This window comes from Cololabis saira, chromosome 18 (assembly GCF_033807715.1).
Source record: "Cololabis saira isolate AMF1-May2022 chromosome 18, fColSai1.1, whole genome shotgun sequence".
NCBI lineage: Eukaryota > Metazoa > Chordata > Actinopteri > Beloniformes > Belonidae > Cololabis > Cololabis saira.
In genome coordinates this window covers 21,794,023-21,811,442 of record NC_084604.1, presented here as the reverse complement: position 1 = coordinate 21,811,442, position 17,420 = coordinate 21,794,023, and the positions used below count along the sequence as shown (strand labels likewise).

The 17,420-nt window shown below is 40.3% G+C and overlaps 1 protein-coding gene across 1 annotated transcript; it reads left to right on the top strand.

Moving 5' to 3' along the window:
• The first annotated feature begins 2,439 nt into the window (after nt 1–2,439).
• Nucleotides 2,440–17,420, top strand: prep (prolyl endopeptidase). The gene is made up of 14 exons (XM_061747104.1): nt 2,440–2,630; nt 2,918–2,992; nt 6,288–6,421; nt 7,393–7,523; nt 7,716–7,925; nt 8,755–8,876; nt 8,966–9,071; nt 9,371–9,562; nt 9,678–9,875; nt 10,579–10,682; nt 13,408–13,639; nt 14,180–14,311; nt 14,407–14,563; nt 16,011–17,420. Exons 1-14 carry the CDS (start codon nt 2,493–2,495, stop codon nt 16,303–16,305), a joined length of 2,226 nt encoding a protein of 741 aa, XP_061603088.1. The 5' UTR covers nt 2,440–2,492; the 3' UTR covers nt 16,306–17,420.

Below are 17,420 nucleotides of genomic sequence, written 5' to 3'. Positions count from 1 at the left end.
GAGGGTAAAATACCGTAGTTTCCCGGCCAAAACGGGAGACTTGACAGCTATGTTGTACTGTATATTCGATCATTTTTTCTCTCTCTCTTAAAGGGGACCTATTATGGCATCTAATACCTATTTTAAACAGGCCTTGAATGTCTTAAAAACAAGCTTTGATTGTTTTTGTTAAATAAATTAGAAATTTAGCCTCTAAACCATGTCTTTATCCTCCCATTCTCTAACCTCGTTATCTATGCGGGATTCTGAGTGGGCGGGGCTATGATAATGAGGCTCTGTGCTGATTGGCTGCCTGAATGACGCGATACACCGCTACGAAAAAATGGCGGAAGCTCCAGCCAGCAGACACTATGCAAACCACGCCCACAACTAAACACCGTGTCATAACTGCATGCGATGCGAGCGAGCGTCAGCGACAAAATCAATTCCATTCCTTTATTTTCTATCGCGCCGTTTTTTTTGCACAAAAGTTGTCCATAGTTATACTGTACCGCGGCGAACTGGAGTGACGAAGAAGTCAGAGGGGTTCACGACGGCGTCACGGTGACGGCGTAGGCACGGCGTCGATTTAACGCAGAACCATAATTCAGGCTTAACGCAGAGCACATTCCGTGACGCCGTCGTGAACCCTTCAGACTTCTCCGTCACTCCATTTCGCCACGGTGCAGTACCCCCCGCGACCGCTAGGTCGCGATCTTTTTCTGAATGGTTTATCCGACTTTTCCGGTCACAGTGAATCAAAGAGATAAGGACAACTATTGTGCAAAAAACCAAAACAAAAAAAAATCACACATACACGAAGAAAAGAGCGCTGAAAGTTCACGACTGCTTCAAACCAGAAACCGGAAATGCGTTGCTACCAAGCGAACCAATCACAGCCCTCTCGGTCTGCGTCGCCTCGATGCGTAGTTACAATTTTTGGGAGGTACGCGTCAGTGACGGCGTCAGTGACGGCGTGTGGTACGCGTCGATGCGTACCCTAAGCCGTAGGCAAGGCGTCGTTTTGACGCAGAACCATAACTCAGCCTTTAGTGTAGCGCAGAACCATAATTCAGGCTTTACACAGTTTTATAGTTGTGGGTGTGGTTTGCATTTTGGTTACGTAACGACGGGAGCAGAATCTGAACGGCTCGTAGAAGCCACATCAGACTGGATGGCTCATCCGGGCGGCTGTACAGACACTCCAGAATTTGGTTGCTTTCCTCCTTCTCTGACTTGGCAGGCTGAGGGGAGACCACTTTGGCCCTGTCCCAATACTCCCACTACCCCTAGTTTTCAGCCCTACCCCTAAATTTTGCGCGTTCCCGTGAGGGTAGTGGTGTCCCAATTCCTCTTTCCACCTAGTGGTAGTGGGGAAAACTAGTGTAGTGGCTATGAATCTGTCCCTACGGATCGAGGGATTTCCGATGCTGACTAGCTGAACTAGGGCCAGAAAGATTTCCCAGAATGCTTTTCGCCGTCATTTGCATCTGCATTTCTAGCGAGAAATATATATTTTACTTTCATAATATTCACTCAGTGAATGTACATAATCACTTGTTTACCCGTTGTTGCAACCTCGCCAGAATAAAGGCTGATTTATGGTTCCGTGTTACATCAACGCAGAGCCTACGGCGTAGGTTATGCGGCGACACGCGACGTACGCCGTACCCTATGCCGTAGGCTCTGCGTCGATTTAACGCGGAACCATAAATCATCTCCCGAAGCCGGCAGGCAGGCAGAAATCCCGAAATTTTCTGAGCAAATTTCTTAACAGGCGTAGCTACAACTGTTAGATTTCATCTATTAAACCAACATTTATCTTCCTAAATGATTTATTTCAGCCAGCGGTAATTCTCCACAGAGCTGCAGGTTTCTCCCCGGGACGACGGCGCAGGTTGACCTGGCGATCACGTCTGTACGTGAGCTGCTGCTGCTGCTGCTGCTGCTGCTGCTGCTGCTGCTGCTGCTGCTGCTGCTGCTGCTGGTGCTGGTGCTCCCCGGTCTCATCATCGCCGAAAACATCAGATCAAATTTCTTAGGCGTTATTTGGATAAACTGAGCCCAGGTTGGGGATCTTAACGGTTACTTTTACGCCTGAAAAAATATTAAAACTTAATAAAGTGGCATATTAACAGCGCTACAGCTGAAATTAAAACAGCTTTTGGCTCTCAGCTTCCTGATTAGTGGTGGTGCTGAAAAGTAGGGGTAGTGGGTGTATTGGGACAGGCCCCTGGGAAGATTTCAAGTGCCCTAAAATCTGTCCCTTCTTTTTTAGGGGTAGTGGTAGTGAGGGAGGGCTAGTTGAAGAAAAGTAGGGGTGTATTGGGATTGGGCCTTTATGTAAAGCAATAGAAAACGTGTTTTTCATAATAGGTCCCCTTTAAATCAGCTTTTGCCAGCAGAGGGCGCTGTAGTGTTCCCCTCCACCGGGAGAGACGCCTCTCCTCCTGCAGCGCTTGTTGGCTGTGAGCGGTGCACACACTCCCACACAAACCCAGCGCTTCAACTTCATGCTTTTTAGGTTACACAGAGGCGTCTCAAAACCCCTGACACAAGCCCTTAGTCGCCTTTGTTTTTCACGCCAATCCCGAAGAGTGACCTCTACCATGGCTTTCCAGTATCCCCAGGCTTACCGCGACGAGGCCGTTGTAAGTAAGCGGGAGCTAGCCGAGCATGCTACCGGGCCGGAAGCTCCATCACGTTTTCATTCATTCAACTAGCTCCTGCTTTGTTAGCACGCTAGTTAGCTTAGCTGGGCATTAAAGGGCTGACTGGCACTGTTAACGAAGAGCAAGGGGCACTTAACTTGAGCTTTAATGTTTACTATTATAACTGGTTTAACTGTTAGAAGCAAAACAAAAGTGCCACTGTGTTTGGGAGAATGTAGTGAGATAATCTGTACCTGCACCCCTCACATGTAACTGTCACTGCTCAGGTGGACAGGTACCATGGATGCCAGGTGCCGGACCCCTACAGCTGGCTGGAGGACCCTGACAGTGAGAAGACCCAGGTAAACTCTCATTAGAATCATTGTTAGATTCTTAATCAGACCTGTCATGGTTTGGATTTAAAAATACGGGACATTTTCCGCCAACCGAGGTCCAGTATCTTACATTATAAGACAGATTTACGAGAAATAACTACCTGTCAACCACTTACAGACTGCTATTATCTGCTCAGAATCTGATAGTTCTACCTTTGTTGACACTGAAATGCTGTGGACATTCCTATGTATGTAATTCCTATAATAGAGCCTACATAAAAACACAAAAAGTGAATTAAAGCACATTTATTTATTTGAAATATTTTCAGTTTATATAAACATTGATTGTCTTCAAGTGAAACATTTACATTTTCTTTTAATTTGTCATTTTCACTCATGTGGCTCTCTGGTATTTATGACGGACATCGGTCCTTCCCCCATGAGCAGAGGTGTCAAATTATTCACATTCATTACTCAGGTAGAAGTATAGATACTAGAGTTTAAAAATACTCCTGCAGAAGTTGTAGTACCAACTCAAGTTTTTTACTCAAGTAAAAGTATAAAAGTACTGGTTTCAAACTACTTAAAGTATAAAAGCAAAAGTAATGTAAGGGGGAAAAAAGCCATTAAGGACAAAAGCCATTGAAAATTAATGCGTCTTAGTATAATGCAAATATATTAAAGAACCATATATGTGTACTATTGAGCATTAACATGTGTTTCAGAGAGCAGGAGATATGATGACTAGTTGCCTATATAAGTATTGTAATGGTGCAAAAAGTCAAACTTCAGAGGCATGTTATCATTTATCCTAACCTTTATTGGAATGTACATCCAAGTTTAGTTGCAGGAATCTGAGGGAACGGATGTAAGAACAAAACTGGACAAGAACATCTGAAACAACCACAACCAAATTCACTCTATCCGGATGGAGCAATTTTAACTGGATAGTTTTTTTTTTAAAGCCGAAATGAAATAGAGTAACGAGGCTGTTTTTAAAATGTAAGGAGTAAAAAGTACAGATAATTGCGTGAAAATGTAAGGAGTAAAAGTAAAAAGTCGTCTGAAGAATAATTACTCCAGTGAAGTATAGATAACCAAAATTTCTACTTAAAGGGAAAGTTCGGTTTTTTACAACCTGGACCTTATTTCTGGCATTTTTTATGGTTGTATACTCACCCAGAGGTGTTTGGTGTCATTTGGAGTCCTTCGGAAGATATTAGGAGTTTTTTGCGAGCCTCTTCTTCTTATAACGGTAGCGCATGAGGGCACTCGCGGGACACAGACGTTGCAGCGTCTAAATAACACATGATTGCCGCGAAACTCTTCATTTCTTTTATGAATCACTAGATCTGCTTCCAGGACCTGTTGTAACATTCTGGCGCTGTCTGTGTATTAAACAAATCCGTTTGTAAACGAGACCTCTGAACTCATGACGTCATCTCTGTGCTCGCGAGAACTGCCACACAGGCTACAGCAAATGGCAGTTATCGCGAGATGAGTGACAATTCAGTTTGCAGTTTAAAAATTATTATATTATAAAACGGGAAATTTACGGGGAAAATACTAATACGGGAGGACGGCGGGAAAGAGTAGTTTCCCGTACAAAACAGGAGACTTGACAGGTATGTCCTTAATAGGGCTTGGTCGTCTTGACGTCATCACCTGGCGGAGCCGCCCTGTTGGATGCTACCTTAGCAGCTCTTCGGACCACTGTGCACTGTGTACAGACAGGCTCCCTCTTCGTTTTGTCTTAGCCTACTTATAATTGTTACTTTCAGTTATTCTGTAACCATGGTAACCCGTTGCTGTGTTGTAGCTGCAGCAGCTCCACACATAACAAACGTGGGGAAAAGATCGCTAGTGGTTTAACTTTTCACCGCTTTCCTGCTCGGAGGCAGAACCACGGAAGCCAAGTACCTGAGATAACAGAGTAAAAGAGTCGTCGGCTCGCTTGGATCGCGGCTGTAAGACGACCAAACATAACCTTCCACAGTAAACCACAAACAAACACTCACACGGACCGGGGTCGCATCATTCACACAGGTTTTATTCCCCACTTCTCCAGCTAAATGCAGTTGCTGGCCAGCTCTCTGTGGTGCGATTAACCCCAATCTTCAGATAAAACTAGTTTGTTGATGAAAAAATATTAACTATTTGTAGCTACAGAGGAAAAAAATAATCCCACGAGGAAAACAAAAATATTGCTCACGCCTCGGAGCCTCGTCAGCATAATGTAGCAGTCAAAAAAGAAAAAGTAAGAGTTATACAAAACATGTACTGTATGTTGTACTATTATACAAATTTATTGAAACACATGGCGAGTCAAACATTTACCAAAGCAGCTGCCAAACACTCCTAAACAAGGTAGTCGGAGATGGTGGTTCTGCAGAACTGCGGCAGTAGTCCTCGTCGGAGCTCCACTCTTTAGTAGGGATTTCATATGGATCCAAACCGTTAATAATCATTATTTTCTCCATATACTGGTCCTTGGCTTCCTTGGTTAAGGTATCCCGGTAAATTCCAGTTCCTTTCCGGCATTTTAACATCTTTTTTTTTTTTTGCGTTCCGTCTGTTCAATTGGTGCTACCACACTGCTGTTTGTTTACACTCAGGAGGCATCCAACACGGCCGCCGCGTCCCAGAATGCACCTTGGTGAACAAGCCCTATATGTGTGTAATGCTATATGTTTCTGTTAGTTCCCGATTGTTTTCAGTCTGATCATAAAATGTCTTTCCTTTTTGGATTGTGTAATTACGCATTATATTCATGTCTCTAGAAAGTTGCATTCATAATTTATCTTGGGTGGTTTGTCTTGAGCCAAAGACGGATTTGTCTTTGGCTGCAACTTAAAAATCATAGTTATAGAGGCAAGGCAAGTTTATTTGTATAGCACAATTCATCATCAACATTAATAGCAGCAAGTCACAATTAAACAGTAAATAACAAAAATAAAATGATAAAAAGAGGTAAAATAATAAAAAGCACAAGTTGTTAAAAAGTAAGGGCAGTAGAGTACAGCAGGTAAGTATTTAATTTATGAGTACGCTTCAGTAAACGGTAATGTTTTTAGCCCTGATTTAAAGGAGCTGACAGTTGGAGCAGACCTCAGGTCTACAGGAAGTTTGTTCCACCGGTGAGGAGCAGAATAACTGAACGCTGCCTCACCTTGCTTGGTTCTTGTTCTTGGGACACACAACAAACCAGATCCAGATGGCCTAAGGGGTCTGGATGCTTCATAGGAAACTAACTAACTAAGCATGTATTTTGGTCCAAGAGGCGATGATACAGTGAGGTGTAAAATCTCTTCTCTTTTATCAGGCCTTTGTCAATGCTCAGAACCAGCTGACGTTGCCATTTCTAGAGGGCTGCGAGGTGCGAGACCTGTTCAAGGAGCGTATGACCGAGCTGTATGACTACCCCAAGTATAGCTGTCCCTTCAGGCGGGGAAGCAGGTGAGGCAAGCAGCAACATAATCTTTAATAACACTTGTCATGATGGGGCAGCAGCATGGTCCAGTGGTTGGATCTGTTGCTTCTCAGAATCACCTGCTGGCTGGCTGAGCCCCCTCTCTGTTGAGTCTTAGTTTTCTGTTGTGTCTGTTTATAACACGAGACAGTTGTCAGAGGTACTGGTGCCAGTCACTACAATCAACTGGAAAAGCTGGTATTATTCATGGATGTATATGTATATATGCTACTGTTTCCAGGGTTTCCATGCTATTGAAGCTGTTCTGTCTTTTCTTAGAAGGAATAAGAATGAAATTATGTATATTGCCAAGAATTTAAAGCTGGTAACTTTTTTTTAGAGAATGCATTATTACTATACCACTTGGTTTTTCTTTTTTTTTTGTTTGTTTGTTTTGTTGTTTTTTTCCCTAGGAAACCAGCATTTAGTTTTTTCTAATACATCAAGACTCTTCTGATAAAAAAAAAAATAACACAATGCCCTTTGTTACGGTGAACAGAATCAGTTGGAAAAGAATTGTAGTAAAATGATGTAACTTGCATGTAAAATCCATCTCATATTTTCAAAAAATATATATTTATAATTGCTCCAATTTCAACCGGCTTGATGATTAGAGCTGCAACTAATACCATTTTGATAGTTAACTCATTTGCAAAATATTTTTCTTTCCCTCCCCCCCAAAAGGTTCCCCATAAATGATTTTAAGACTCCATAAATGTAACTTAGGGTGCCTCAGGTCTTATGTATAAATCATATGTGTGATTTATGATTTATTGAAGCAAAAGTTCTCAGTGTAAGAAATCTTTTTTATTTTAGATTTTAACTTTGAAATGCAATGGCAAAGTTGCTTAATCTGATGGCACCACAAGATGTGATAACTCTTGGTTTGACCTTAATGATCACAGTGTAGTTACTTTACAGTTTGACTCATTTTATGTTATGACTACCTTATTTGCAGGTACTTTCACTTCTACAACACGGGTCTCCAGAACCAGAGTGTGATGTATGTGCAGGAGAGTCTAGATGCTGAGCCTACAGTCTTCTTAGATCCAAACACATTTTCTGATGATGGGACTGTTGCCCTGCGAGGTATTGTCACATATTTCACTTCATTAATCTTGCTATTCAAGTGCTTTTGCTAAAGGCACTGGGACAGAATAGTCACTTAATATGGTAATAAAGGCAAAATTTGGTAAATGGCTATTTATAGCTATTCAATTAAGAACAAACCTCTCACATAATCCCTATTAATGTCCTCTTGTGTCTTCTGATTATTCCTAGGCTATGCATTCTCTGAGGATGGGGAATACCTGGCGTATGGCACCAGTGCCAGTGGATCAGACTGGGTGGAGATGCACTTCCTGCGTGTTGAGGGTGCGGTGCAACTGGAGGACCACTTGGAGCGGGTCAAGTTTAGTTGTATGTCCTGGACTCATGATGGGAAGGGCCTTTTCTACAACTCCTATCCTGACCAGGAGGGAAAAAGTGATGGTAACTAAAGAACTTTATCCAGACAGACTGAAGACACATTTTAGTATTGGTATAACTCACTCTGAAATAGATTATAGTAAGAAACAAGTTCTTAAAACAAGACGGCCCTCTGGTTTCACACTGTCTGCTGAAGAGTTCATCCTTTTAGATTTACTAGGGCTGGGCGATATGGACCAAAAGTCATATCTCGATATTTTCTAGCTGAATGGCGATACTCGATATATATCTCGATATTTTTTCTGTGCCATAATTGGGGTTTCCCCCAAAGCATTATAGCATAGCATCTCTGTTAGCTTCATTTTATTCTGAGGCAAACCCTTAAAAAAACAGTCAGTTTTAATACAAAGCCTCGTGCCAAATGTCACACAGGTACATTTATTAACAGAGGTCTGCACAATATCAACATGTATAAAACAAATTAAATAAAAATAAACTGCCTTCATATATAGAATAAAAATGCTTCTTGAATAAAATAAAACAAATATCCCTTTCCTGCACAACAATTAAATTAAAATACACTGTACAATAACAGGCAGACTTTTCAACTGAGGTTGATAGTTGTGCAAATAACAAAACATTTGTGCAAATCTCAAATAAAACATTCAAGTCAATTTGTCACAAAATAAGCTATATCAAAATCATTAAAAAAAAAAAATAAAAAAATCTTTTTTTTTTTTTTTTTTAAATCGATATAAACGATATTTTCTCGTACCATATCGCGTTTGAAAATATATCGATATATATTAAAATCTCGATATATATATCGCTCAGCCCTAAGATTTACCATTTTAATCATTTTGATAACATTCTAATTTGTTGCACCTGTCAGGAACTGAGACCTCCACTAATCTGCATCAGAAGCTGTACTTTCATGTACTGGGGACTCCGCAGTCTGAGGATGTGCTTTGTGCTGAGTTTCCTGACAACCCTAAATGGATGAGTGGGGCAGAGGTATGCATGTCTTGCTCCAGTGCTTAATGCAATTAATATATTATCAATTTCATCAAGGTACGATTTAGTGACAGTGATATCTATCACAGGTATCAGATGATGGGCGCTACGTGCTGCTGTCAATCAGAGAGGGTTGTGATCCTGTCAACAGATTGTGGTATTGTGACCTTGAAACAACTCCTCAGGGTATTACAGGTATGTCACTTTTTTAATACATGCTTGATCCTTTTCTTTTCTAAATGCTTTTTGCATTAGCTAAAAGATCTTTTTGATTTTAAGATAATGATATACTTCCAACTGTATTGAGCTGTAATGTTTTGGCACAGGATCTAACACTTCTGGGCTGACAGAAAGTGTGCTCTCGGATTAAGAAGCTGAACTAATGCCCAATGCTTTGGCACAACACCATCATATGTCAATTGTTTTATGTACTCTCTGACTTTGTTTTCTAAATGTACATACTCACCACTTCAAATAAACCTTTTTATGTTTAGGACTTTTGCCATGGGTGAAATTAATTGACAACTTTGACGCCGAGTATGAATACGTGACCAATGAGGGCACGTTGTTCACTTTCAAGACCAACTTAGACGCCCCCCGTTACAGACTCATCAACATCGACTTTGCTTCTTCTGATCAGAACAACTGGAAGGAGCTCATCCCTCAGCATGACAAGGACGTTATTGGTGAGCTGCTGGAATAGTCATGTGACCTGCACTAGTAAACTATTAGTACTCTCCTGATGGTGCCAGATGCATTTTTTTTTATTGCTGTATTTCTTTTGCTGCGTCTTCCCCACAGTGTTTGCCACCTGTTCGTACTCCAGCTATCTCTTTGTGTGTTTCCTCCATGATGTGAAGAATGTTTTGAAGATGTACACGCTGAGCTCTGGAGAAGAGCTGAGGACCTTCCCTCTTGATGTCGGCTCCATAGTGGGCTTCACAGGACGAAAGAGGGACTCCGAGATCTTCTACTATTTCACCTCTTTTCTATCTCCAGGTACCAAATTGCTAAAATGTTGAACTATTAAAGATTAAAATTACACTCACCGGTGGCTTTTATTAGGTACACCTGGTATGTGTAATAAACTGGTGGTGGTGAGTGCATGAGCAAATCTTGTTTTTTTAAATTCAGAACCAGGGACAGCGTACAAGTATGAGGTGATTATTAAATTGTTAAAGCTTAAAGTGTAAAAACAAGAATAAGGAAAACATGTTGACCTTGTCTGATAGCCAGCTATTATTGCAGCCTCTTCTCCACTAATTTATTGTGCAAAGCTACTATTTCACAAAAATGAAAGCATGTCACTGTAAACCTGTCGGAGTCTGGAAACTCTGCATAACTGTTAGCCTTCTGGGAATCTGCTTCTACCCTGCGCAGTGAAAATATGGATTGTGGCCAAATATTTTGTTCTTGTTATCAGATCAAAGCAAAACCTCTGTTGGGAAACACTGATGTGGTCATAATGTGCTTGTTTGAGGAAAGGCTTCTGTTTAGCTGCTACTGCTCAAGTTTATCTTGAATCTTCAAAAGCCTGTCAGATTTAATGTGTTTTAACATTGCTACTTTACCTTTTGCCTTTTTTTTTTATTATTATTTCTTAGTTGCATGAAATGGGTTCAAAAATGAATTGTGACTTTTAACCTTTTGTTAAAGCAATGCCGAAACATTTAAATGCTGCTTTTTCTTCTCTCCCATCTAGCCATCATTTACCACTGTGACCTTACTAAGGAGCCACTGCAGCCACACATCTTCAGAGAGGTCACTGTCAAGGGTTTCAACCCCTCCGACTACCAGACCACCCAGGTAACCAAATTTAAAGGTGGGATTACTGATGTTTGATATTAGTTGGTTGTTGTTTCCTCACAATTTCCACAACTTCCTCTATGAGTGATGTTTAAGAAACATCAACACCTAGATCTGGAACAAAATCAACTTATCAACTCATTTTCCAAGTACAAGTACTGACCAAACATAAGGTAGCAACTGGCCATGAAAAAATGAGTTCGATGTTGCCTGTGTAACTGGCGTATGTTAAGTTTTATCATCTGCATTCTTCTCAAGTCGTATTTTAATGTATATATGTTGTCTCACGGTTAAAGCATTTCCACCTCTCAGAGCTCCACCTTGAATTTCTAATTACATATGCAACCAAATATATGTGCACCAGCACTTTGCGACAGTTTTTGCAAATAATATTTTCACTTATTAAAAGGCACAGAACACCTTTGCTGTTATTTTCCTGTATCACTCACATTTACATCCTTCTTGTTCATTCTGTTTTTCAGTTAACAGATTGATTTTGATTTTTTTATTTCGGTCCATTTGGATACAACATAAAAAAGGTCCAATATTTTAAGTGGCACCGAAAAGGTATAGGCTGAAGCCAAGGCTTATTATGTCTACCCTTTTATGAACCTCAACCCAGGAGGTTTTATACAAAACAAATCTAATAATTTGGGTTCAAACATTGAAAAAGAATGGATATATTGGACAAGTAACAGAGGTATCTAGACAAGAAGCAAAGACAAAAAAACAAAACAAAACAAAAAACATACTATAAATTGCAAGGAGTGATAAATTAAGTGTTTTTTGGCTAGAGACTGTACAGCGCGGAGAGCAGAGGTTAAGAGTAGGGTGTGTAAAAAGAATTTAACATACCAAGTGGCTTACAGGGCACCTGGTATGATGTGGTGCGTCTTCACCACAGCGGAGAGCGGTCATGCAAACACTTGCTTCAAATTGCTACTATCATGGTATTATTATATTATCATCATATCAATGTTTTATATTTAATATTTTATTTTTGAACTTATTTTTGAATTTGGTTACAATAGTGCATAGTTTTAGTTCACACACAGAAGGTGGACAGATACGCAGGCCGACACATTTATTCAGCCCAACTAACTGCACTGGCACTATACTTAGATTCATCCATTATGATCATTTTGGTCATTCACAAATATGAAATCGGCCCCTCTGGCTTTGAAGCAGAGTGGGAGAAAGTCTTGCTATATTTTAAACAAAATACCCCTTTTTTCTTTTTCAACCAAACTCGGCAGTAAGCATATATATATATATATATATGCTTTTAATAATGCATAGGTTCTTGGACTGTTTTTAAATAATCTGCATTGCCAAATGTCCTTTGGTTGTTTTTATATGTCTGGGCCATCTGCCCAAATATTAACACTGAGTAAGAAACTAGAATAATTACAAATATTCAAATCAAGATGTTAATATTTACAAAATGTTTTTCCCTTACTTTGTAATCATTTAAGATAAGATAAGTTGAATCTTTATTGTCTCCTTAGGAGAAATTTGTCTTGGACACGAGAGGCATAGACGACAATCACACTCCAATAAACATAGAAACATAACCCTGAAGTCTTTACCCACATATACAATCAAACTATACTACAGTTAACACGCATCAATTCCCACTCCCAGTTCCCAGAAAACCTATTACACAATACCCCTGAGTAGAAGAAAAAAAGTATTTTTTTATTTTATTTATCCACTGAATGATCAATTATGAAGATAAGTGCTAACTGCTAAATTTCCAGGGAACAACGGCTCAACGTTAACACATTTAAAGAAGACCACCAACATATTGAGTGACAATCATTTGGTACAGTTTTATCCAAATGATAATGTGGCCTGTTGAGAGTCATGTCAAATTCAACACCAAAGTGGGGGGGGGCAGTGGCTAAGGTGGTAGAGCGGGTCGTCCAAGGATCCAAAGGATTGGTGGTTCAAACCCTGCTCCCCCAGACATCCGTCGTCGTGTCCTTGGGCAAGACACTTCATCCTCCTTGCCTCCAGTGAGGCCTCGCTGGTGTGTGAATGTTGTATGAATGTTCCGGTGGTGGTGGAAGAGGCGGTTGGTGTGGATCAGCTGCCACGTTTCCGTCAGTCTGCCCCAGGGCTGCTGTGGCTTCATATGCAGTTTACCATCACCAAGTATGAATGGAGTGAATGAATAATGGTACCATTGAGAGTGCTTTGAGTGTCCAAGAAAAACGCAATATAAATGTAATCTATTATTATTCTGATGTTGCCTGTCAATAAGTTGCCAAATGTTGGTTGTAAATGTTACATCCAGATGAAATGGTGTTAGGCATTGTTGCATTCATTTTAATTTCATATCTCTTAGTTAAGGAATTTGAAACATCTTTTATATCTTTAACACATCCTTTCTTATCCCACGTTGCTGCATAAATTAAACTCTGGCTCCATTTTTTTTAATTCTATTGCTACTATCTGAGAGAGTGGAATTTTAGTCGACTTGGGAGCACTGCCTCTGAAAGGGCTGTGTCTTTGAATTGAATTTATGGTTGTATTTCTGCTAAAGTGGATGTGGTCTGAAATAACATTACAAGGCCCTGAGGGTGTGATTTTATGAGCTGTCATGTCATCTGACTGCAATACAAGGGTTGATGTGGATGATGTAGGCTTTATGGTAGTCGACCAATTCATTATTGTTTTTCTGAATGTTTGTTTCTATGATGGTTTTTCTCTGTTTTGTCAGATCTTCTATCCCTCCAAGGATGGCACTCAGATACCCATGTTTATCGTTCACAAGAAGGGAATTAAATTGGATGGCTCCCATCCAGGTTTTCTGTATGGCTACGGGGGTTTTAACATTTCCATCACACCAAGCTATAGCGTCTCCCGACTCATCTTCGTCAGACATCTGGGAGGAATTCTGGCGGTTGCCAACATCAGAGGTGGAGGAGAGTATGGGGAGACCTGGCACAAAGGTGGGCAGCTTCACGCATTTATGAGCATAAGCGTGCAGACCTACTGTCGTCCCAAGGGAATTTTTATTTCTACAGGATCTTTTGCCTACAATATATTCAAATATTCAAAGTGAAATCACTGACGCTGAAAGTTTCCCACAAGTGTATTCATATGCTGTTAAATATGTGGACAATGTCAAAAATTGATATCTGCACTGCACATACTGTTGTGACTTGTACATTGATAGTATTACAATTCTGATACATTTTCCATGTCTAGTTAGATCACATATTGATCTATTTAGGTCTGAAACAAAACATATTCAGTTTTGCATTAAATAACATTTGCTGTGCTTGAATATTGAGTTTTTTTTTTTTTTTAACAAATAATTGTACCTTATTACTGACAACAAAATGAAAACATGACTAATGGAAATTGGTAAAATACAAGCACAAAGCAATCATGCAAATATGTTTTTGCTTGTTGTTTTTGACAGAAGGGGCTGGAGCTCACTGATTAATGTTTGCACCCTGTAATCATATTTATGTTTTTCTTTTCAGCTGGCATGCTGGCAAACAAGCAGAACTGCTTCACAGACTTCCACTGTGCAGCTGAATATCTCGTCAAGGAGGGTTACACATCCCCTTCCAAACTGACCATAAACGGAGGTTCCAACGGGGGTCTGCTCGTAGGTGTGTTTGCTGCTGAATGACAACATTGATGGGTAAAAGACTGTAACAGTAGCGAGTGGTGACCGTCATGCCATTGTGTGTGCTTCTTCTGCCAGCTGCCTGTGTGAATCAACGGCCTGAACTGTTTGGCTGTGCAGTAGCCCAGGTGGGCGTCATGGACATGCTGAAGTTCCACAAGTTCACCATCGGCCACGCCTGGACCACAGACTTTGGCTGTTCAGACAACAAGCAGCAGTTTGAATGCCTCATGAAGTAGGTGTTCAATAACCAGAGCATTAAGTTGTTGTATATTAAAAACTACATCATAGGATTCCTAAACTCAAATAAATTAGGTTGATTAATTTCATTATTTATTCAATAATGATCCTTGAAGCAGTTAACTTTTTCAACATAATTGAGGAGCGTGATCATTGAAGAAGATGCTTGAACAGTATCAGTCTTTTTTTCTTTTACCTTTTAAGAAAGAAGCTTGTTTCCTAGTTTTCCTTTCTATAGCAGTTTGGGGTTATTTTAGGGTTTTATTGGATGTTTTGCAAATGTACATTTTGGTGATATTTAGATCTTAGGTCTTTGACTTTACATTTCATAACCTTCCTTCATTTTGAACCGATCTGTCCTGCTGAGAGCTCCTCTTCCAGTTCAACACTCAGCATTTACTCAAAAGGCGTCCCATTTTCCTCAAACACTCTGACATGATATTTGAATCAGTGACTGCAACGAGCCTGGTCTCTTAGGTGTTTTAAACCTCAAAACAAAATATTTCCATTATTCTTCACAATTAGTATGAACCTGTTTTTCTTGAAAAAGATGGATTTCTTTATTATTATATACTAACAAGAGAGCTGTTGTCACAGATGAACGATGAGGATGTTCAGGAACATGTCGCCCACCCCCATGTTCAATAGACAAAATGCAAAAAATAACAAGCTTTTTAGACCTATGTGCACATTTGGGAAGATAGATAGAAGTCTCAGTACTGAGATACCAAAAACCTTCACACAGACCAATATCCTCTTGTTGATTCACATCACACGCTGACACACAAGCTTTGTGTCGTTGGAACACTGAACCATCAGACTGAGGCTCGTTTTAAGGAAAAAGAATAAGAAAACAGATGCATCAAGAAAACACTTCAAGCCTGCAAATAGCTGAATTGAGCCTTTGCCAACTTGGCTAAGAACCATTGAAGAAAACACCATTTCATCTAACAGAAGAAAAGAAAAGTGGGCACAAAAATACTGTCAGTGTTACGTGACAGAACTGTCTGAGAAACTTGGAAGGATCATCTCCAAAGATAACGTCCGAGTACATCTCAAACAACACCCTGAAACTCACTCTGGTTCAGCCTAAAGGGCCTAAGCACATATCTTTTACAGAGGACACTAAACAGCTACACAAACATGTGGCCTGACATGGCAAAATATAGTCTACCTGCATCTTCAATGGCTGTTTTGATTTATCAAGTGATTGTCTGACTCTATAATGGTTTACTGGTTTCCCTCTTTTGTCATTTTTTTTAATGTTTACTTTTCAAATCTGAAAAGTTTTGAACCGTTTGTTAGTTTTAAATATGTCACCTTGACCTTGGACAAATAACTGCACTTTTTCATTTCTCTCTGACAATTACAATTGCTCATTAATCTGTGTTAAAAAATAGAGATGATAAAGGGAAAATATATAATTTCTGTCTCTTTTCCAGATACTCCCCACTGCATAACATCCACATCCCAGAAGGCAATGGGGTCCAGTATCCTGCAGTCCTACTGCTGACGGGGGACCATGATGACCGGGTAGTGCCTCTCCACTCCCTCAAATATATCGCCACCTTGCAGCAGATTGTAGGTCGTAGCCCCAAGCAGACCAACCCCCTGTTCATCCTTGTTGACACAAAGTCAGGTCACGGCGCTGGCAAGCCCACCAGCAAAGTCATCCAGGAGGTGGCCGACACCTACGCCTTCATCGCCCGTTGTCTCAACATCTCCTGGGTCAAGTAACCTGCCTCCCCCCCCAGTTTTATTTGCATTTTCCTTTTACGCAAATCTACAAGACTGTTACCCCCCGCTGTTGACGTGTTCTTTAATAATACCTACACATAAACTTGTGTTTACTCAGCCGCCAGCACATATTGATTTTGTTTAATCCGTTTTGTTTTGTTTTTTTTGGGGGGGGGGGGGGTTATGTTTCCTCCTCCTCTTAGCGTGAGCCTGTCAGTGTCTCACCTGCACAGAGCTAATGTATTGAAGGCTCTCTCTGTAGTTCTTTATACAGTTTAGGGGCTACTTTCATGATTACAGTAATCAGGCATTACAGTCCTGAGGTATCAATGGCAAACACTTTAAGGATTGTCTCCTGCAATCTGTAGGAGCTCAAACATGATGCAAATTATTTATTTGTTGTTTGTATACATTACGGTGCCCATTTGAGTTTAAATTGTTGCATAATGCACAATGCCGACTGAATTCTGCTATGGTACAAATGGACAGTATTGCTTTTGGCATGGCAACCTCCAAAAAAGAAAGTGTGGTATGCATGTGGAAGTGTTTGTGCGTGTGTTTGTGTGTGTGTGTGTGTGTGTGTGTGTTTTACTGTCGGTTCCCAGACTTCTTTTAGATTGATTTCTACCTCTTGACTTGTGCTGATTGTTTACCCTTTCAAAGGGAACTAAAAACAGAGCCACAACTACAATAAACAACTTTTTAAAAGCAATTTATCATCTTTTTCTTCAGCAGTATTTGATGAGCTTCACCACAATGTAATGGCTTCTTTTTTTCATTTGTCTCATTGCTGCAATATAGAAACTGCCCCATCTGGAACAACACAGTTTATTATTATCGGTATTATCAATAAAGGGAGCTTTAAATAACTTACGTGCATTTGAATATATTTATATAAAGATTTACAGGTGAAAACTTCAAGTCGCAAATGGATGATGTGATGATAGCTGGAGCTGCTGCTGATGTTGCAGTAACTGTGATTGCGTCGTCTGCCAGCAGGGGGCGCTCACTTTTCAACCAACAAGCACCTGAAGCAGTGGCAGAAAACGAGGGTGGTATGTTTCACACAGCGGTCCCATGAGGATTTTTCACATGAATGTTTCATGTTCAGGAAC